The sequence below is a fragment of the Platalea leucorodia genome, assembly GCF_965183815.1.
Source record: "Platalea leucorodia genome assembly, chromosome: 6".
Lineage (NCBI taxonomy): Eukaryota > Metazoa > Chordata > Aves > Pelecaniformes > Threskiornithidae > Platalea > Platalea leucorodia.
Genome location: NC_138828.1, coordinates 29,819,272 through 29,842,772, shown reverse-complemented (window position 1 = coordinate 29,842,772; position 23,501 = coordinate 29,819,272). Strand labels below are relative to the sequence as shown.

At 36.0% G+C, this 23,501-nt stretch overlaps 1 protein-coding gene across 17 annotated transcripts in view; it reads right to left on the bottom strand.

The window, feature by feature from the left end:
- TBCK (TBC1 domain containing kinase) overlaps positions 1-23,501 on the bottom strand; it is a 158,008-nt gene that overhangs the window by 102,695 nt on the left and 31,812 nt on the right. For 16 of the 17 annotated variants that reach the window (XM_082316533.1, XM_082316531.1, XM_082316526.1 and 13 more), the window contains 17 exons: positions 23,000-23,114; positions 21,274-21,347; positions 20,033-20,174; positions 18,718-18,778; positions 17,345-17,406; positions 16,509-16,570; positions 15,638-15,786; positions 14,324-14,462; positions 12,781-12,880; positions 10,749-10,798; positions 10,252-10,381; positions 9,292-9,390; positions 7,916-7,978; positions 6,906-7,032; positions 6,274-6,324; positions 4,583-4,666; positions 1,055-1,140 (listed from right to left, as the gene is read on the bottom strand). In XM_082316533.1, coding sequence (XP_082172659.1) covers positions 1,055-1,140; positions 4,583-4,666; positions 6,274-6,324; positions 6,906-7,032; positions 7,916-7,978; positions 9,292-9,390; positions 10,252-10,381; positions 10,749-10,798; positions 12,781-12,880; positions 14,324-14,462; positions 15,638-15,786; positions 16,509-16,570; positions 17,345-17,406; positions 18,718-18,778; positions 20,033-20,174; positions 21,274-21,347; positions 23,000-23,114 — 1,594 coding nt within the window. The other variant, XM_082316525.1, reaches the window with a different exon arrangement.

Genomic DNA, 23,501 nt, shown 5'->3' with positions numbered 1-23,501 from the left:
CCTAACAAGCATAAGGCTTTTCTGATAAAATAAGCTTTATATTGTTTATAGAAGAAATGCATATAAATTTCTTATTTATGAAATGTGTATTTCTACATCAACATCTCCTGGCTTCAGTTTCCTTCTTCTATTTTGACCTCTCAGTCATCATCTGTTCTTATGACCAGCTTGTAATTACCAAATTTCTAAATGTCAAATATATCATGATATAGATCGTACCAGTTAACAATGTTCTCTCTATAGCCTTGCCTAAATCTACTTTTCAGAAACATCAGCCATAAACTTCAATAGCAGTATACTAGGTAGACAAACATTTTTATAGAGTGTTATTATCTTGGCTTTCTGGACTATACAGGCCTCTCTAAGCAAAGGAGGAAAGCTTCACTATTTACAGTCATAGCTAAAAGTGAGGCTCTAAAGAAGGCCTTGTTTTGCTTTTTCCAACATAGCCCTCCCTCCCTATATTTTGGCTGTGTTCCGTTTTCATTTTCCTCCATCTTACAGTCTTCTTCCAATGAAAGCATAAAACTTAGCACAAGTTACATATTTGTCCAATGTTGCTAATAGACTCCAACAAACAACTGCTAAGCATTTTCCAAGGTCTGACATATCTACAGATTAACTATCACTTGCACATGTTTTTTGTATTACTTGCAAATTGATGTGTCTTTTGCGTTAACCAATGGCATTTAATTAGTTTGCAGAAATTCTGCTATTAGTCATTTATGGCCACATGAATTATTGTATATTAATCCATGCTTTAAAAATAAAATTATATACATCTTTTAAGATGAATCTGTAAGTTATAATAACTGACTAGTACTATTTTCAATGCATTTACCATGCCAACAGAATGGGAAGGACTGAGGTATGTAAAACAACAATCAAAGCATTACCATTTTATCAGCAAACTCAGAAAGGTCCATTAATACGAAAGTTTCACTTATGTCAAACTGCTACTGAAACAGTCCGGAAAGGCATCTCATCCTAGTTGCCCTCATTTTCCGTCTTTTACTTCCTTTGAACAATGCTTATAAGAACCCTTAGCACTTACATCTGGAATAAAACCAATTTCATTAAGGTGGTTACTCAGCTCTGGATCATGGAATGCAATCATCTGGGAAAACACCGTCAGGTATTCTGAAATGACAAGCAAATTCAAGATCATTGTCAAAAACACAAGCCACCACATGCTGCTAGCTCACAATAGAGCTGCAGAAAAGGAAGAACACCAATTCTTAAATTTTTTTTTTTTTAAACCTACAATAAAACAGCAAGTGAATATTACTACTGTCCTCCTTGTCAGCATTATATTCAATACTGAGGAAGAAACGTTTCATTTCTCTTCCTTAGTACTTCTCAATTTGGATTTTCAATAATGGTTTACTTGGTTCATACTTAGGTTGTGATGTATGTTCCACATGCAAAGTTAGAGACTTTTCAGTATGAGTATGACCCACAAGATATTGATGGAAGCAAGTTAGAACAAGACTGTTCCAAGGATTTTTTTTAAGACCCAAACTGTTTTAGTGACACACAAAGTTTATACTCTTTAAATTATATTCTGTGTGGTTTCTTTTCTACAAAGTTAAATTTTGTAATCTGGAAGTTGAGGTTTTAAAGCAATGGGACTTTAAGGTTACGATTTCCATGATCAGTAACATCTTAATTTGTATTTTTTGGAACAGATAAGGAGAAATACTTATTGTAAAAGATAACATTTATTACATTTTCAGCATGGCACATTAGGCTGATGGGTACAATTTCATTAGGTTGTCTAAATAACACTTGCTTTTAATTAGAAGAGAAGCAGACAGCAGAACACAGACACTGACAGATTTCTCTCTCTCTGTTCTGCCCCCTCCCAATTTTGTCCACACTGTCATATGCTTTATTAGAAGGAAGATGAAGAGGCAATAACGTTGCAATTTCGTAACAGATGGCAATTCCTTTTCCTCCATGCTCCCAAGAAGAGAGTAATTAGGGCCCAGACAGCTAGTTGAGGGAAGAGAGACAGAGGATGTGAACCCTGCTCCCAGATCAGAACATGCTGACATCTCAGTGCTCCACAGACTACTGTCCCCAAGTATAAGCCCCCAAACACAAAGTCCACACAGCTCCACAACTTAGCCATCCAGAGTTGCCACTGCTTCCTTTAAAGTCTATTCTAAGGACTAGATGCCTACTACTGTCTCTCTTGGGGAGAGCACAAATAACTCCCTATTACTCAGTTTGTCTTCATCCCTGAAGTGGCAAAATTTAATTCCAATTCCATTGCTCAGAAGCACAGAAGTGGCTCTGCTGGGATAATTCCACACATAGACACCTTTATTTAAGAATAGAAGTGGGTCTAAACATTCAGTTGTTTATAGACTCCTATCTTACTTAAATCTTGATTATCTGCACTCGAGTTAGCTCCTCTCGGGTTAAGCCAGCAAATTAAGAACAATCACTTTGGACGATAATTCTATTTAGACTAGAAGTTATAAAAGCTGATTCTGCCTCAGGAGGAGTGATAAACAATGCTCTCACTGTAAGAACACAAGGGAAACAAGTCACAGTCCTACTGTAAATTATACTTGAAAGGATGCCTAATTCTCCAAGGTAAGTTGCAATAAAGATTAAGATCTCTTGAGCCTACTTCAGAATTTCACAACTTTTGCTTCAAGCTGCAAAGACAAAGCCACAGCACACTAAACCTGTGAGGAGGTTTCTGGCATCTTAGGAGTGCCAGCCTCTCCCCTCTGATACTGCATCTCCATTATGCCACAGATGCCCCGGCAGCACTCAGCTGGGGAGTTAAGTGGGTGAACAGACCCACGCCGAGTTTTGTGTCACCAAGGCCCGACTGCTTTGGAGCTACTCACATATCTCATGTTTTCTCAGTTTCAAGCCAAAGTTGTTCTTATTCACATGCATAAAAGCAAGGGAGGTAACTGATCCATGCCTAAAATTCATACCAGACTACATGATAATAATTTTAAGAAGTGCATCTCTAAGGTACGTCTTACATCAGTTTTATTTCATGAAACAGCCAGTAATCACAAGTCAGGTATAGCAAACCAGCAATCCTACACATTCCTACACAATCAGCCGCAGGCTGATGAAAACAATTTCACAGTTAGCTTCCCTGAACCACATTTATTTTAAAAATGAAGATCTGTGCCCATGATGGTTCTCTACAGATATACTGCAGGTTGATAAATACCATCTTTATTTGACTAGCCAGTCTCATGAAATATAATTACTGTGTGGGATTACATGGTTAATTAAGGGTCTATTGAAAACACAAATCTTCACAGAAATGTATTGCTTAGGTCCAGCCAATTGCTGTTGATTGGAATTTTATTATATGAATTTTTGTTTTACATAATTGGGCATTCCATACCCAAACACCTTTAACTGCTCTTGCTTCCTATTTCACGGAAGGAAATACATTTGATAAGCTTAGAAAAAACACCTGTCTTCATTGTATAGCACAAGCTCAGAAATGAGGTGTGTTGAACTCTGCAGTTCAAAAGATTCCTCCCATCCACCTCTACATGGAAGATACAAAGAAGCTAAGAAACTAAAATTGCAGTAAGCAGTTAAATGACACATTCTTAACACTTTCTTCCAACCCAATAAGGCAGGGAAATTACACAGAATTTTCCTTTAAAACTGTATTTACACATTGGTGTTTGACATATGACCCTAGAAAGGACTAAATCAGAATACTGAAAAAAACCTAAAAGGACTGCTCTCCCCGAGTCCTTGATGATGCCAAATGTTGCACAGGAACTCAGGAATGCCCGCCTACACTATTTTCGTTCACAGAATCCTACTGACCTACATTTTTAACTTTGGCTGATAGATATTTTTGTAAAGCCCCTTAGGAATAACATCAGGGAACTCTAAAGAGCAAAAGTGTTATTTTATGGAAGAGTATATCCCCTTGAGAAAAGTCTTTACCAAGCTATTAATCTTGAAGTCTAAAGTGGCTGTTGCCACAGGAGAATCTGATATAATATACTTACTCTTTTCATCTTTAGACTTTTACTGCCCCGTTTTTTCCAGCAAGCACTCTTTCTTTACAGACAAAAGGATGCAAACAAGTTCTCTTGAATAGCTTTTCCAAACTATTATTTTACATATTCAGTTCATAACCCCTTATCCATTGTCTTTCATACGTAAACTCTCCTAACCACTGTATTCTCTCCTTATGTTAGCCCTCTCCCTATTATCCAATATGTAACTGCTTTTATGTCTAATTATTTTTTGTTGATCAGTTCTTAATTTCCTTTCATTTTTTGAAGAGAAAAAAACCAACAGACACCGTTTCTAAGTTGAGGAGTTTCACAAGTTATATACAAAAGAATTTCTTTAAAAGAAATAGAAGGACAGCAAGCCATGCTGAAACCAAGTATTCAATAACACTCATAACTGCTTGCAGTTAAAAACATTCATTACCACCTGCTTTTTTAAACTACTGATGGCTTTTCAAACAGCTTCTTTTGGTTTTTAAAAAATGTCTGCAAGACAAATTATCTTTCCAACACAGACTGTGCCAAGGTCAAAAAAAAGAAAAACAAAAGGGACTTACCTTGAATAACATGAGAATTATCTTTCAGAAAGAAGTTATACAAATACTTGGGGATAAAAGCAGACATGCAGGCGTATGCCAGAGCTGAAAGAATTAGAAAAATGGATGCAACTACAGAGGTAGAAACATAAGTACACCTAAAAATGTTAATTATTAAGCAGATAATACGCATAGATACTTAAATCAATCAATACACAAAAATGATTGTAAAACACATAAAAAGGGCACATTCCTCACTAAAGAATTTTAAAAGCTCCTAAAAACTCCTGTCACTGAGTAATCAGTAAAACGCTGGCTGGACCTGATCTGCTCCCAGTTTATTTACATACTTCTCAGTGACAAAGTAACGAGATGATGTTTAGAAAGCCATGGTGATGTTTGTATCAAAAAGTGAAGATCCCTGGATGAATAAAATTCTAGAAGACAGTTTCAAACAACTTCATTGTTGCAGTCTTCTGGGTTTTCTCCTATAGAACTTACACCCAGTTTATGCCCCATCAGACTTGCATTGTGTCTCTTACTTCAGCTCAGAGACTAAAGACAACAAAATTCAGAAGAAAAAACAGAGTGGAATATAATTAAAAATACTGTCAAAAAGATGGACAAAAATATCTTAAATTTCTCAACAGCTCCTCACATACATACCAAATAGAGATTAGAAGGTAAAAACTTAAGTGTTTATCTCCTTGATTAATTCCTGGGAACTTGGCTGAGAGACAATCTATTGTAATACAATTCTTAGCCATGGTGCTAGACCACAGATATAAAAAAGAAATATGGGTTTGTTGTAAATGATCCGAAGACAATAAATATAATTTTGGAAGTTTCTAAGCAAAACATCAGATTTACAGCAAATATGACATAGGATCATGTTATAAATGAATTCTGTGTTACAACTTTTCTAGCATTGAAACCACTTTTTAAATACCCGAGCCAAATGTGTTCAATTAAGTTTGTAAACCAGAACACAAAATTTTGTATAATTCGTTACTATTATATTTTGCTTCAATGGGAAGGAAATCAGGTTCTACAATCAAACTATACAGGAACATGTCCAAGAGAAAAAAAAATCTGTTGAAATATTTAAATTAGTATGCCCCGTAGGTATAATAGGGGTCATTGTCCTAAGAAACTAGTTTTCCCACACACAGAGCTTATATAAAGAAAGCCAGGTGCAAGAGAATAGAAGATTGGACTAGACCTATTCTGAACAAATCACATTCTAAGAAGATAAAGGCCACATCTCCAAAGCTGGTCTGATAAGCTTTTAGGCATGTAAAACCATCATCAGCTTTTCTGAACAAAGCTAGTCTGACAGGTTAACAGTTAGGTTAACAAATAATGCATTCACATTAAACAAGGCTGAACTACAGCTTCACTGAAAAAGACAAGTACTAGAGAAGCATTTCTTGCTTTTCCATAATCAAGGTTATTGGTACTTTTTATTATATATTCATTATTGTACTTGGCAATAAACACAGGGTTTGAACCCTACGCTTGAAGAGCAGTACACCACATAAACTTTTCAAAACCCAACCATTTCTTTTGACCTGTGGCAACAAGAGCTTTAAAATCCCTTTGTAGCTACAGAAAGTTTCCATCTATAAGCAGGTGCACACACATCTGTCTACAACTAGATACAGATGGCAGACTGTGCTTTCCCTTCACCCCCAGCAGAAAAAGGTACTCACCTTCATTGTTAAAATTCAAGTACAGAAATGGTGCACAGAGAGAGTCAAGACCTGAAAGAGAGACAAGCCATGAAGAAATAGCATAAAGAGCTCATTTATTGTAATGCACAAGATAAATTCATTAATTTACCATGAAAATTTGCATACTTGATACTAATTATAATGCTGCAATGTCAGGCTTCACATGTAATGCTGAGAGCAACTGTAAAATCAATACATGAAAACAGAGACGAATTCAAATTGTTGAACTACAACACTGAATTGATTATTCTGCCAAGGCTTCCAAGAAATGCAATTTACTGTCCCAAGAACTCACTCAGTAACTTCTGCAGTTTTACCTTGGAATGGAACAGTAAGCAGACTTTTTTTTTTTTTTTAAATTTTTAAATTAAGTGCCTGAATCTTAAGGAGAGTAAATATATAAGAAAGAGTGGGGCAATTTTGCACTACAAATTAAATGTAAATTATTAGGGTCTAAATTTGCAATAACCCACAGATTCATTCTTCAACAGAAACAGAACAGAAAGCACTCAAAAAAAGCTTACATTGTTGGGGGGGAGAAAGGGAGGTATTTTTAAGTGAGCCATAGCTTTCCAGTTAATTATCTGGTCTTGCCAACCAGTCAAACTCACCTTGCCAGTACACCAAATCAGGATGGGAAACAACCCAGGCCTTCAGTACACGTCTAAACTTTGCATGACCCTCTGGTGATGACAGCAATTCATCATACTGATGGCAACGAGGAATATCAACTTCAATCTGCACCACAGCCAAGCATATAATATAAAGAGACATCAGGATAAGTGGGGTAGTACTACAGCAACCTTGCAACACTAGAGGTGGAAGTCAGCCAAAGAATGCGGGTCAGACCACCATCATAAACACAATCTGCTTCCTCTATCACTCTCAAAACCAAAACTGAAAGGGGACAGGGGACTCTAACAGACCTGCCAAAGATTAAAAATAGAGATTTTTTTTTCTTTTTCAGATTCACATTTTTAAAAGGGCTCTAACCCTTGAAAAGGGCAGAAAGCAAATTACAGTTACTAGTTTTTTTCTGACCCAGCTTCTGGACTCATTTCAGGTGCTAATATCACTTTGCTCTACAGGATAAATCAGAGTTCTCAGAACATTGTACCCCATTTGATGGAAAATATTTCTTCACCCAGCTGAAAGGGACAGCCATTGCTTGTGATGTCTTTTTATGTCTGGCAAGACTTCTTGGAGAACCAAATTGCTCAAGAACCCACTTCTGTGAAGCACAGCTCACCTGACAGGATCTCAGGGTACTCAGCACTATCTCAGCACAAGGTGCAACAGGCACAACAAACATTCGATAAACACAGGACTTTTGACAATACGTCAGTAATATTCACTACACTTTGCTGCTACTACAGAAACAGTGATTCTGAAGTAAAAGAGGATTTAACTTTCCACATGTTATAAGATAATTTGAGTAAAACTACTTGTTCCTATCAGTTTTGCAAAATTCTTTCTACAGCATGCATAAGGTTAGAGAACAGGGGGAACCCTTTTAGTATTATGCAGCCACATCTGCTGTAACAGGCAAATGACTGTGGCCGGTGGAAAAGATCGTTGCATTACTTCAAGTGACAATATTTGATAACACCAGAAGTCTTACTTGTCTGTCTGTAGGAATCGGTGTGTCTTTATCAATGGCATCATATTTTGCTTGTATGGCACCCTAAAGGAAGAAGAATACTTGAATTTAGAAAGCCCTTACTAACATAAATGCGTATTACAATGTACACGCCGATATACAGAAGTTGACTGTTTTTGTTAGGTGCTTTAGTTAGCAACCTTTTCTCCTGAAAAAAATTTCCCAAAGTACAGAAAATTCTGACAGCTGAATTTTAACAAAACCATCTTTATTCTGTTATAATTCGGGATATACAGACCTTTCTGTCACCTCCTCAGTACAATCTTCAGTAACTTTCAGTTGTTCATACAGAAAGCTATCTACTTGATACAGTTTTCCATTTTCAAGTTAAGAGATGCTCTCAGTTTAAATTCAGTGCTTACCTCGGCCACTGGCAAGTGGCTTTCAACATCATCTCTGTAAAGGCACTGAATCCAGCTGCTTGTTAATTAATTTTGATATTACCAATATACACTGCTCTCAAGTAGCCTGTCCTTGCATGAATCCCAAAAGAGGCATGCTAACAAGTCCATCTTAATGTTATGGGACAGGGAAACACTACCCACATTGTACAGATGGTAAGCTGATGAAGCATGAGAACTGACTCATCTCCCAACACCCAGGCTACAACCCTGACCAGCAGTTGTTCTTTACCTTTACAGCTTTTTTTTCAGTCATATTGTATAGCACTCAGCAGATCACGTCCTAAGCTTAATATCCTAAATAACCTGGAATGTGTAACCTGTAAGAACCTCTTTGCTGCACTACTGCAGATTGCAAGCAGGGTAGATGCAAAAGCTGGGTAGTCAAGCAATCTCTGTGAGGAGTCCTCATTTCTGGGACATTCCTTCCTAGTCCTTTGTCCAAAAGGGCTACATTTAATGTATTTATTCTCCAAGTCTTTGGAGGAAGTGCATTGACTGGTAGGTGAGAAAAATATATTTGATATGTTTCATCCTGTTTTGCCCAACTATTGCTGACTGGAGCAGAAGGATTCTAACTGCATTTGTCAAAAATATTAAAAATCAAAACAAAGAAAATGGTAACTAGCAATTGTATTTAAACACTCTAGCAAAATTTGGCTGTATGGGTAGTATTTTTCCATCCCATAATCAAAATTAAAGGCAGTCAAGTTTACATACATTCTCTGAAATCAAATAATATTAGAGACAAGAAGCAAGTTTGTCTGAACATTGTCTTTGTTCACACAATTTCAAGACTCATTTTGTTTGAAACTCCAGTAATTCTACCTACCAAATCTTCAAATCCATTCCACCTTCCCTGTCAATCCCATTCCTATCCCATTCCCTCCCCAGTCAGTACTGGAACTTCTGCAGATGCCCTCCCGTTATGCTTACCTCAACACCCAACAGGGCAGCCCAGGTTATGCCTCTCAGAAGAGGAGGGATGTCAACTCTGGCTTCTTTCCAAATTTGGTTTTTCTTATATGGGTAAGCCTTCAAAGAGAAGGGATTAATAGCAAAAAATGTTACCATGTAACTGAAGCAATTCAAATCCCAATCCTGGGACAGTCTTTCCCCCCAAGGACAAATGCTGTCAGCCTGAAGAGTGAATGCAAGCTTTACAAGTAAATTTCTTTCCTAACTGGAAGGCCTGGATGCAGGACTACTGTTTGATGTTAAAATACCCACTCCTCCTCATAAATGTATTCATGTGCTTTGGTATATACCGGATATATAAATTTACTAATCCAAATTTTTATTAGAAGTTTTTTATTCATTATATTTTTCTTTTCATACTATGTATCCAACTTTGTCTTATTAAACATTTCTAGTTTATACCTTCCTAAGTACTGCACTTGATGCACATCAGCTCTCTCTCATTCTTAAGCAAGAATCCATCTCTCTGCATATATGTAAATTAGGGACTGGTACTTCCCCCCCTCAGTATAAAACCCATATTTCTAATATGGCACTGCTACAGTAAAGACTGGTATTGTTTTCAAGTACTCTACTGCTTCGAAATGCAGAAATGTTACAGGTATATTTATACCTATAATAGCTTAGTCTGTTACGAAATAAAGGATGCAGAAGTATTTTCTTCAGTAAATAACAGGTATTAGCAGCAGCTCTATTTTCATGTGCATACTTTAAAATCTACTTTTATATTAATCACTATTGAAAAGACTATTTCTCATATTTTTATTTTCAATCTTCTTATACTTCTGTAGGGTTTTCTTCCCCCTTTCCCACTGTGGTCTCTTGTATCTCTGCTTCCCTTTTCAATTACTCGGTCCTTTAAAAATCCTCTAATTAACAGACCAAATCCAATTATCCAGCATCAGAAAGATTCCATACCTTCAACAGCCTGTCAAACAGGACAATTCTATTTAGCTGGTACTCTGTGTCCCTCTCCCGGATGATCAGAGGAAGACTAGCAGCTGCAGACAGCTCATTACTACTATTTGAATGAGGTAAAGTTGACTGGCTGGAAAAAGAGTTAGGATAGTAGTAGTGAACCGCAAGAAATACAAATCATTGTGAAAAAGATTAATATCCTGTGATGCATTTCTGAGTCAGAAACAAGTATAAATGGATAATTTTGAATATTCAGCACAAACAAGTTGATCTCCAGAACAGAGAAACAGGCTAGGATCCTCGGTTTGGTATCAGGGCCTTTAGTCCACCAGTGCAGAGTGCTTATCAGCTCTCCTTGACTTTAAGACCCAAACAAGGACATGTTAGGTTTGCTTTTGGAAGACAGTTGTGTCTAGCTGTGCAGTGTACCACTCAAATAAAACTAATAACACAAAATTCAGTCCTTTATACACTTACAAACTTACACACACACTTACTCATCTTCAAGCAATGGATAAAATGCTTCCCCACCAACATCTTTCAGTCTCTGAAACGAAGAATAAAAATAATTCGTTATCAGAATGCTGCTCAGAATTCAAGTGGAAATATTTAGTGGAATACAAAAACTATTAATTAGTAGTTCATTTGCCAAATTTAGTAGCTTGCCTTGAGACCTAAGCATTAGCTCAGTCCTCCATCAGCAAAGAAACATACAGCCTTTAACACTAAAAACTTTTGCTAATACAGGCTTTCTGAGTTGATGGAAGTTCCTCTGCATGAAGATAGCACTTAGCTTATTCATAAACCTATTTCCATACAAAAAAATAGCTTCTGTGGGCCATGGATTAATAGATCAATAGTATTACATAGTTCTTTTTCTTTTCCTCGTTTTTCCACATGGACTTCCTATCCAAGTAGCTGCAAAGCAACTGCACAATTTGGTTTTATGTTTTTAATCAGTTTGAGAGTTATGCAAATGTGAGTTCCTTTTAGTAGCAGCACCTGAAAGCTGCATAGAAATACAGACACTCTCTGGAAAGGTGACAGACAAGCATGCCTGGACTTCTGCCTGAAATTTTCAGACATCTTTGGTGCATCGTGATTAATGTTTAATACCATCCTCCCTGCAGTGCTCTGTTTTGCAGTTCAATCCCTAACTGAAAGGCATACGGCACACAGCCTGTCCTCTTGGGACTGACAGAACAGTTCATTCTCAGTTCATTCAGTACTGATCCTCTTTTGATTATAAGCATCATGCTCTGCTCTGTGAAAGGTGTTTGAAGAATTGCATAAGTTCAAAAATTTATTTCAATCAACACTGCAAGGTTCAGGCTTGTATCTTCCCCCAAATGAAACTTCAGTATATATTCATGTGCTGCTGCATTTATAGAGGTACGCAGCAATATCCAAAATTACAGATTAAAAAGTTTAAAAAAAAAAGCCTTAAAAACTACCCTTTTGTAGGAACAACAGTAAGAGCTGCAGTGCGTATTACCGTTAAAATAGCTGCTGCATACTCTTAACCTGGCCCCTACACCCCCCCCAAACCCCACCAACCAAGCAAACAAAATAACCCAGTTCTTTGGTCTGTTTTCATGTATTTGTGTGAAGTAATGGAAAGTTCTACTTAAGAAATATGTTTACAGAGCATTTGCCACATTGCCCCCAAAATTAAGGTAATGGTGGCAGAGTTGAAGACTTCAGGAGTCACCTTCCTTTCTGTATTAACCCCTGTAATCATATGGAAAGGTTTTTTATAAAGACTGTGATGGAATTGCATTTGCTACTATAAAAAGCAAGCTGCAAACAGTACAGCATAAATTTCTAATTCTACAGCAATAAAGCTCTACATGTGCAAAGAAATGTGAACAATTAAAACATTTCAGTGATATATGCAGTAAATCTTATAACTGGTCATTGCATCAGGCAAAATTATGAGTTATATGTTGATTTTTCCACTGAAGATGGAAGAAAACTGCATTACTGCATTTTGGCAAAATGCTTTGAAGTAATCTTTTGAACTAGTTGTTTAATAGTTATATATTCCAAAGGTTAGTAATTAACTACTGGAAACTTGGTATCCAGCTTTAAGTATAATGCCTTTAAGAAGCTGCAACTGAATTGAGTTGATCTTTCTTTTGAATATTGTGAGCTACCTACAGACAGGAATTAAAGAATGCAAGAAGACACTCACTGTCCAATTAGTTTAGCAATTCTGGAGAATATTCGGTATTACAGAACTATTTGGGCTCCACCAGAACAAAGCAGGTAACAAAAATAAGGAAAGGGAGGGACACAGAAAGGGGATAGAGGGACAGAAGATAAAGCAAATTTAGTAGTAAGCTTCTGCAGACAAAGCAATTTAATAGTATAAATCAGAATCCAACTCAAGACACCAAGAAGTGTTCTCTTGGAATTAATAACACTGTCATTTGTAGGAACAGCAGTAGGAGCTGCTGTTCCGTATTCCTTTTAAACAAACGTTTCTGCAGTGAAGACATGAGAACAAGTGCACAATATTCTTCTTACATTTCGGAGCTGGCACAGAGACAAAGTCACAGTTGTGTCATCTAGGAGGGAACTTCTATCTCGTCCTTGCCCAAAGCTCTCACCATCTTCTAATAAAAAGCTTCAAAAAGGGAGGGGAAAAAAAAAAATCAGGTCATTTTATAACATAAGACTTCAGTTAGAAAAAGAAATTCTTACATCAATCAGTTTCCTCTTTAAAACAAAGGACTAGCTCTTAGAAGTATACTGTATTGACTCTGCATGGTATGAAACCTGCTATCAAGGGAATATACAATCACCTTAAATTATTCAAACAGTTTTTGCTATAAAAAGGCACATTCCAGGTTTTCTATAACTTTGGTTTGCACACAAAGGAAAAGTAATGAGATATGGGATTAATATTCTCTTTTATTACTTGACCTGGCACAGACCAGGACTGCCATTTATTGTGAAAAGCAAAAATAAAACATCATTGTCATATGAAAGCCATTTCCCACCATGACAAAAACCAAGCAGAAGTCTGACCCAGACCTTTTCTGTCGCAGTCCATCTCAGGATACACATGCATCCAAGAAAGAGTATACACAAATTGTCTATGTGGTGATATTTTTAAAGCAGACAGCATGAAATTGATTTCCAGAAATTAAGCTAACATTCTCAGTATCACTTAGAAGATGGGGTTAGATTGCATTTTTGAAATTAACACCTCATCTTCAAGATAGATAGTACGACAAAAAATGTTTTCCCTCATAATTCAAAAGCACACGCACTCACTTATGGGTACAAAAATGGGCAATCCCTCAAAATCTCACACTAATTTTGCCACCAAAATATCACTTCAAATCTAGCTCCACCATTTTTTCCAAGATACTGCATTTTGGCTGTACACTGACTTCATGTTTTTTTTTTTTTAAAACCCAGAACCAGCAAATTGACACATAATATGGACACATAATTATGCTTATTAAAACCAGATTATAGGATTAAAACATGAATATACTACATAAAATTGCAACTTGTGCAGCACTAAGATAAAAGTAGTAATGACTAAAATGCTGTTACAGAATTATAAGTCATAAAACTAAGCATTTTAAAAAAAAGTAATCAGCTGATCTGCTGAATAATTGGGTTGACCATTCAGCACCGCTGCTCTGTGAAAGGGAATTCAGAATGCGAGAATTTGCTATAGAACGTATTAAATTAAATTACAATTACAAATACGCTGTTGAAGCACAGTGAGACATTTTTACTAAAACTTAATGCTATTGGAAAGTGTGCCAAATTTAGGGACTTCCAGTTCAGTATTTTGCACTTCATCTACATTTCTTCAAATTTCAGAAAGCAATATGAAGTGCAGGTAGGTGACAGATATAAGGCATTCAAATAATGCCTTAAATTGGGTAAGAGGGGAAGTGACATGATTTCCTGCAGTTCAAGAACACTATTTTCAATATTTTTTGCACATACAGGTCTTGAAACTAAAAACCAAACCAAAATGTTCTCTCAGAATCACTGGCCTTCTCCATCCATCCTCCTTTCCCTTAAAGTGCTTCTCCTTCCTTACTTGGGAAGCGTGCAGACAGGTGGCTTTGATCGAATGATTTCCTTGTTGACAAGTTCTTTCTCCAAGTCTCCTCCAGCCAAACACCAGAGATAATAAACCTCTTCAATTGATCTTTCTGCTAGGTAATCACTATCTTCATCTATTAGGAGAAACCACATAAAAATGAGTTACAGCTTTTTAGGCAGCTTGTATTTCTTCCTACCACGCTGAACACATATTGTTGGAAAAAAAATTTATTACGCTTGAAGGTCCTAGACCTTAATGTTAAGTTAGAGGAAAAGTGATCTTCCCTTTGCAAGTACCCTTTAGGAAGATTTAAGGAAAGAGCAGATGGGCAGAAGTCAGAAAAAAGCAAATATTTCCGCAGTTTGCTTTGGTGTCAGAAAATAGAACCAATCAGATAAATACATTGAAGTGTGGACTTTTGCTTCCTGTGTCTTTAAAAAAAACCAAAAAACAAAAAACAAAAAAACCCCCAAAAAACCCCAACCAAAAAACCAAAAAACCCAAAAAACCCCACCAAAAAAACCCCCAAAAAACAAAAACAAAACCAAAAAAACCCCAACCAAACACTGTTTTGTACACAACACAGTGCTAAGAGTAAAAATAAGAAACTAGTGATTCATGCTGAGTAGTTATAATCTATCTTCCCATCACATACCATACCTATACTAACAAGGTATAAAATCTTAGTCTCCAAAAACTGTATAATGAGATTTTCTAAACATGTAGAAATTTGAGTTCATCAGAAAAAGCTAATGGGGACTTAAGAGTGGCAATACCTTCAGCATACTGTAGCTTTAAACTTAGAAATGTTGTCTTTCATTCTACAATGTGACCTTTTTCACAAGGATTTAGTTTTCCAATACTTCCAAAAATCACTCCATGCTACGATCCAGCAGAATCCAATTACCAATTCACAACACAATTTGGGGGGGGGGGGGGGGGGGGGGACGGACGACACGGGGACCCAACAAAAAAACCAAACCAAAAACCAACCCAAACTACCTTGTACATGTACATGTCCAAATTCTAAAGACAAAAGAAGATACTGATATTCCAAGCTGGACTTGAATACTAATGATAACTATTTATTCCCTGAGGTTGAAGCACAAAATCAAGATGCCCTCCTTTGACTTGTACACATCCCTCAAAACATGTTTGCCCATATCTCTGCCCATTAAATAACTTACTACAAGAACGTAGTATTGTAACATTTAATAGTTTCTCTACAAGAAAGTATTCAAAGAAAATGCGAAAACATTTTATTTTCCTTCCCCCTCCAATGACATTTATCCCACTATCTGCTTTTACCTTTACATAATTGACTTATGTCTTCAGGAAGCGTTAAATTAGCACACCTTGGAGAAGATGAGAACAGACCAGCAGGTTTGTGGAAGGGAGGATATACTGAGGATACTTCACTGAACAAACTGTCATGCAGCAATTCCTCTGGAGTTGGCCTTGAATTAAGAAAAGAGAATAAAAGGCTGAAAGTAAAGTGCTTCCAAAAATGTTACATTCCAGTAAGAAATGTCCCCAGTAACAAATATTAGCAAGCTATTTTAAATTATATTGGATTTCAGAAATTTTAATAGCAAAAGAGTCTACCATTTTTGTTCAATTCATAATGCATAACAGACCACACAGTCTGTTTACAGCCCAAGTTCAGACCTCATGTTCATTTAATGCACATAGCAACTATTTTATTAATTCCCCTTTAATTCCTCTAAGCAGAGATGGAAAAATGCAAATGTAAAGCCTTGATTAAAGAACAAAACCGTACTTCAGTTTCCAGAAGAAAGTTGTGGTGGACTGACATAATGAAAAAGTACTCTGAAAGAAGAGATTTGAAGAAAACGGCCCTAGTTCTGGCTACAACAGAGCTGTAGTAACCACCACAAACTTCCAAGACATGGAATCCGTAAATGCTGTGAACTTAGAACTACAAATGCCTGAATAGTTTCCCCCAAAATACTCAGCTTCAATCTCGAGGTTTTGCACACTTCATTTCCACCCCCCTCTCCCCCCAGTTCTTTTCCTTTAAACATTGAAAAGCAACAAAACCAAGAATTTCTTATAGGTAGCACAAATTGTCAGCATTTCAAAAAAAGGTTCAGCAACAGGTCTTCGAATTTCATAGTATCCCAGCAGAGTTTACTAGGCATTTGGACTGAATACTTGCCTCTTAGAAGGTTGGAATGTAAGGCATTTCTTCAGTAGAGCTATGATATTTTCAGGCAGGTCCTGGAACATCAGAAAAATATGGAGGAGGTCTGTTTATTACTGTCTTAATTCAGCAAGCCACTTAGCTTATACTTAACTTTTAACATACAGGCTATTCCTTTGAGGGCAATAAAATTTCACACCTACACAAATGCGGTTAGCTGGGTTAGACCAAAATGTTGGGGAAGTAATTCTTCTCACCTCTCAACCCTGCATTGGCTTTGGGGAAAAAAAAAATAACTGAGAAATTTCCAATGTATGCAGCTTTTTATTTTTATTTTTTAATTTAGATATTCTGTACCCAGCTTGAAACAATGCAGTACCTGGGAACTCCCTTCTGCTAATAGTCAGAATCCTTTTATGCAATGTTTCAAAATATACAGACACTAAAATTCAGTGATTAATTTTGGGGGTGGGAAGGAGTTGAACTGGATAAACTACACTATCAGAATGTGTAAAGTGGACCAGATAGAAGACTAAATTTCTAGAAGAAAAATACTTAACCCCCACACACTTTAAAGAAAATTTATAATTTATTAAACTATCCAGAAAACATTAACATTTACCGAGATTGACAGTAATTTTAGGAAAGACTGAATATTATCAGTACTGGCTATTTGAAATGATCTTAGATACATAGTTCAGGCTTCAAAATTTTTCCTCATACTGCAATACATGGAGCGACCAAATAAGTTTAAAAAAAAAATATATATATATATATATGTGAAATACTGTGCAACAATAATAAAATGTTTTGGATATGACGGCATGGAAGAGCAAACTAGTTCCACAAACCTTAATAATATCAAGGCACCCATGTTCTTCAGCCAATACAGTTACAATATCATCTACACAGCCTTTGAAAAACAAACAGAACAACAAAAAGTTAAAGATTATGAAAAAAGCGATACCAATTAAACAGGATATCAGATAAAACCGCACCCCAACAGAAAACACTTAACTTTGGCTTTTTATTGTCATTGCCACATGAGCTGAGAGTGAATTCTCAAAATTAGAAATGAAAATTATTATTACCTATGCATACAGAAAATCGAAAGCCTAAGAAAGATAAGTAGCACATCTAATTTAACAGTGAAAATCTTTTTGCAGGCTTAGTAAATCCAGAGTGTCAGTCTCTGCCAAATAAATTAAATAACTTTTTCCACTAATTAAAAAAAAAAAAACAAATAAATAAACAACAAAAAACCCTGAAAGAACTTAAAAATACCTGCATATAGAAGCTCAAAGTAATTTTCATTTTGTTGCTGCTTGCAGATAATACTCGCAGTATTTTATAACTTGGTTTTGACACATTATTGAGAAAATAATTTCTAAGTCAGGACATGAATGTTTTTCAGTGGATAAAGGTTACCAATAACTTGCATTCAACTCGAAGGGGACTGAAATACTTCAGAAGCTTTGTTAACAAACCTCTCACCAAAACAGTCAGAATTTCAGCACTGAAGCACTAACTGCTGAATGAAAAAGATGTTTCTACTGACGGTACTAACTTTAACAGTATTACTATTTGATGTGTATAATAACAACTTACTGATAAAGCTTCAAACTGCAAATTCATGCCCTTCCCCTCCCCCAGGGGAAACCAAACTTTAAAAGACACAAAATAATCCCACTTCCAGATTCATTTACATTAAGCAAAAATTCCACGTCTACAGTAATGCTTTATAGTTTATAGGTGAAGCCAGAAACAAAAGCCTGGGTCCAGTAATACGCTTCTCAGCCCCCTCTTTATTTTCTCTCTTCCTATTTGAGGCCTGCTTCTCCCTGCTTGGGATTTGGTACACAAGCACTGCTAGTATGGGGACAGTTTTCCTTAGTGTCATACAATTCCTAACTCATTTCAGAAACCTGCTGCAACACAAACTAGCAAATAACCATCAAAATGACAACCTTTCCTGAGCGTGCTTTTTCATAGTTTGCCCTTACTCTAACATACTCATAGCTCTTCTGCAAAGTTATTTTTCCTGGCCCCCACCTCTGTACCTTCCCTAGACAAGCAACCATGCTTCAAATGCCTATTTAATTCTGGAGATGAAAACTGACAAAGGTAAAGTGCCTTAGGTCTGAGCATCACAAGCTGACTAGTCTGTAAAGCTCTAATTATAAAACTGCTTGGAAACTTAAAAAATTGATTTTGTGCTACTTACCTAACATAATTATAAATTTCAGTCTTTCTGCTATCTCCAAACTCTGGAATAATTTTCTTCCCTAAATGAATAACAAAATCAAATCAACAGTTTAATGCTACCGTATAAAAATATTTAGATAGCATACACACCCTTCTGTATACAAAGACAGTGAAATAAGCTTCTACACATGAATTTTAGATTTAGGAAAACTATCTGTTAGAACAGAAAACGTTATTTATCCCAACTATAGCAGAAACAGTTTCATGCCATCATAAAGAAAAAAATGTATCATTTATAACGTCTCTTAACTGGAACAAATGCAAAACCAAAAAAAATATGCAAAACAAAGCCTCAAGCTGCCTTAGCAAACCTGCAGGTTTATTATTAATTCAGTAACAGGCTTTCAAAAACTGTATTTTTTCCAATGTGAGCGTGAACAAAGGTAATCAATTACTAAACATAGTAATCATCATAGCTTGTATTATTGCCCAGTGCTTTTGAAAAATCATCCGAAAATCCCTTTAAAAACATCATTATTGCATTTTTAAGAATATTTCTTCTTTTGAATAAGTACATTATGATCTATGAAAATTTACAGAAGAGCAGAATATGCAAAAGACTACTCTTTTCAATGTCCTGATCTAATCTCTATTAAAACAGGTTCTTGACCGTACAATTGTCTGACATTTTAGTCATCTTATATGATGAGACTAAATATCAATACTGAGATATTTTCTAGATCATACCTCCCTACAGAATATTGCTGTCTTTGAACAAAAGAAGTCCAGTTTAACATATACAAATAGTAAAGATTATGATGTCATTATTTATTTCAACTTCTAGGTCAAATAAGCATTTTCCAAATAAACCCTTAATTTTGTACAGAAGCTCTTTAAACTCTGGCGATATGCTAGTTTCTCCCTTCTCTTCCTATCCATGAATCTTTATTAGTTTCTCATCCTTTCCAAGGAGAATGAGGGCATGACAGCAATGGCTATTTAATGCTTAAAAGCACTATTAAAACAAGAAATTATCTAGAGAGTCTTCTTGGTTCAGAAGCTATTCCTTGCTAAGAATTCGATCATGCAATCGTGTTATTGTGGCTTAACAGGCACCTGCCCTTCATGGTTAACACATATACTCGTACCAAGCCAATATGTACCCTACTACTTGAACTACCACCAATGCTGCCCAGGTAGGAACGCTAACATATTCTGATATTTGGACTCTGGTGACAGGCAAAGCATCATTAACCCCGTACTCAATAGCAATTAAGTTAATGTAACTATTATTCCCCAAGAGTCACAATTAAGAGAATTATCCTCTTACATACCATGCAGAGCTCAAATAATATTATACCAAGAGACCACAGATCTGATTTAGGGCCAGAAGGCAGAGGCTTCTCACACTGAGTATGATCACTTGGTTTGACTATTCCTTGTGCAATTACTTCAGGTGCCAGATATGATGGGTACCTAGAAAGATGCAGCAACATTAAGTAATATCCTGTCTGTCCAAAACCCCTACCTTTCAGTTACAGTAACCAAAATAATTTTGCATTCTGGGAAACTAGAATTTATAGCAATGCAGATTGTTCTATTTTATTCAGTCAAAATCTACACATTGCAGCAAAATTTCACTCCAATTGCAAAATGCATAGTGCCTACTACATAAAAGGTCAAATCTTAATCACTAGCTCTGTCTTTTTGAGAGAGGAAGTAACAGCAGCTTTCAAAATAGTATGCCTACATATCTCAAAGAAAACATATATTGAGTTTCAGCACTAGTACATTAAATAAATGTATTCTAGACCCATATTTGGGGGTGGTGGCAGTATTCCCCTCCATTGACAGTGTTCCCATCAGATAACTTTTGAATTTGTAAAAAAAGTAACAAAAGGTGTTGAAGACATATTCTACTTGCTGCTAGATCATTTCAAAATAACATTATCACTTTTTCTGTCAACAAATCATTATAATACTTAAAAAAGAAATCTGAAATCACCTTTTGAAGGGAAACGTCATTACTTCTTTTGGGCATGTCTTTAAGAACCAGCTCAGTATTTCAATTGTAAACAACATGACACCTCAAAAAAACAAAAAGTGGCAAGGAAACACTGCAACAAAGCATTGCACTTTGGCTAGACAGAAAGATGACCTGAAAATAAATCACAACATGATAAAGAGACAGGAGGCCTACACTGGTGTGCAATGGCGAAGTACTGATTGTGCTTCTTCCTAAATTTGAAATTAGATTGTACCTCCAAAATCTGAGTCACAAGGAACTACCAGAATTTGAAGGCAAATCTAGGCAATAAGGACTGACATCACATAGGTATAATAATATGCTTGCATGGTACCCATTCTCTGCCCTTCATTAATTTCACCTAGTCAGATGATAACCTTTTCAGTGATGTTATCAGAAGCTTCTGTGTAAGAGGTGTATGCAACAGATATGAATTAAAACAGCAACCCATAACCTGTGCATACAGCACATTTTTCAAGATGATTCCTCAAAACATAAATAGAAAAAGTACATCCCCGATATATTCGCATTGTGTAGCTCCATCCTTACCCTATAGGGAAATCAACATCAACACCCTGAGCAGTCATATGGTAGAGTCCAAATTTAGCCAACTTCACATGTCCCTGAAAAGGAAAAAAAATAAACGATCAAAAGCAGGAAAATCTGACATCAGAAGAATCTGTGTTTAAGTTTAAAAAAAAAGAAAAAAATTTCAAGCTGCATTAGCTGTCAGAAGACAGATACCTATAAAAAGTCACCCTTTTACATTTCTGTCTCATCTATTACGCAGAACTCCACTGCAAGTTAATAAGGTGCTTATTTCTAATGCATTTACTTTCCAAGAGCATTAAGTAATCACCTTGTTTGGAACACACAAGAAAATCAGAACTTTGTAAGTTACAGTATATTTTCAGCAAATTAAAATGGCTTAAATACTCTATTGAACATTTTTCCTGTTTGAAAGCTGTTCAAAATCCTGTTTGACTCCTAGAACTCCCTAGTTATCACCACTATTCCCTCACCTTTTCTGTTTACCCAGCCTTGCTCCTCCAGTCCTTCCCATTACTCATTACTATTACTCATTACTATTATATTATATCATTATATATAATTATATATATTACTACTATATTATATCATTATTATAATATACTATTACTCATTACTAATTACTCATTACTATCTTGCTCTCCTTAATTGTATCAACACATTATTCAAACTAACAAGTTTTCCAGATGCTTGCTTTTATTCTCTGGAGGCAGAAAGTTAACACCAAAACAACAAAAAATAGACATAGAAGTTGAACTGAGGTATTGCTTCTGCTGGATTTTGAATTATACTCAGCCAGCCTGCAGATGGTGCAACAGCAAAGGCTACATCAGCAAGCTATTCAAAGTGCAGGGGAAAAGTTTAGGGTCTCATGGCCTCCTTTTGTTCTTTTATTGATTTTAGGAACATGTTAAAATCCTAAAGGACTTTTGCTTGTTAGAGCATTATTATGACTTTCATTTGTTTACAAGTATACCAAAAATAGTGTTCCTTCCTTCCTTCTTTTTTTTCTTTCTGCCTTTCAAGGGGAGAATCTAGCTATTCTACCTAAACTGAGTAGGAAGGGGAAGGAGAGAGGGGTTATGCGGACAGGCTAAGCTCTTTAGCTGTCAGTTCAGATGAAGCGACTGCTCCGAGTACAACAGCAGCTGTTAACTTCTTTCAGCTTTTATGAGCAGAACCTGTATTCCACACTTCCAGCTCAATAGTCTGTGACAACAGAATTGGCAGACACTGGAAGTTTAATAATTGAACAAAGAAATACATTGATGTCTTAAAACTCAAGTATCAGATCACCATGAAACAGGGGAAATATAATATATAATAGCTAGAATAGGGAAATATAATAGCTAATTAGCCAGAAGAAACATTTTCCTCTTCAAACAGCTAGGAAGGTCTTGTAACTAATTACACAATGACGACAAGTAGACTTAGATTACCACCTTAAGAAGGTGAAAAAAGTGGTTTGGGATAGAAGGAAACAGGAAAAGAGAAAAATAAAATCTAAAATACTTTTGAAATTTAGGAAATGGGGGAAAACTGTAGTTTAAAAAACAAACAAAAAAACAACAAACAAAACCAATACCTTTCCAAATATGCCATTTTTTCCCCATCAGAAGGACTGTGACTGCCCAGTCTCCATGTATGACATGGCATGCTATTTGTTGGAAACAAGAGGAAAAAACAAAAACCAAACAGAACCATAGATTTACTCCTGTGGCTGTACCTTTCGATCCAAAAGGATATTGCAAGGGGAGAGCGCTCGATGGACCATTCCATGTTTGTTCATATATTGCAAACCTTGCAAAACCTCATATGCTATGCATAAGATGCTTGAAGAACTGCAAAAAAAAAAAAAAAAAAAAGATAGAAGGACATGTTACATTGAATGTTTCCCTTTTTAATTTGTAAAAAAGTAGAGTGTTCCACAGCTATTCCAAACAAAAGTGAGACATTTACAATTCCACGACAGTTTAAGGGATCAACACTGAATATGGTAGTATATGTTCAGTGCCATACACAACTCCTCAATGTCCCACAACTAGGTTTCTTCACCCTGAACAGGTCCTTAAAAACAGCAGAATATTGTGACAAAGTATAGAATATTCTCTGTGATAGAAACTGTGAGATATACCTCAACTAATCAGGGAAAAAAAATCCCAACCCTCCTTTATTTGTATTTGTTCTTTCTGTTTGTCTAATATTGATGTTCATAGAAAAGTTCAACT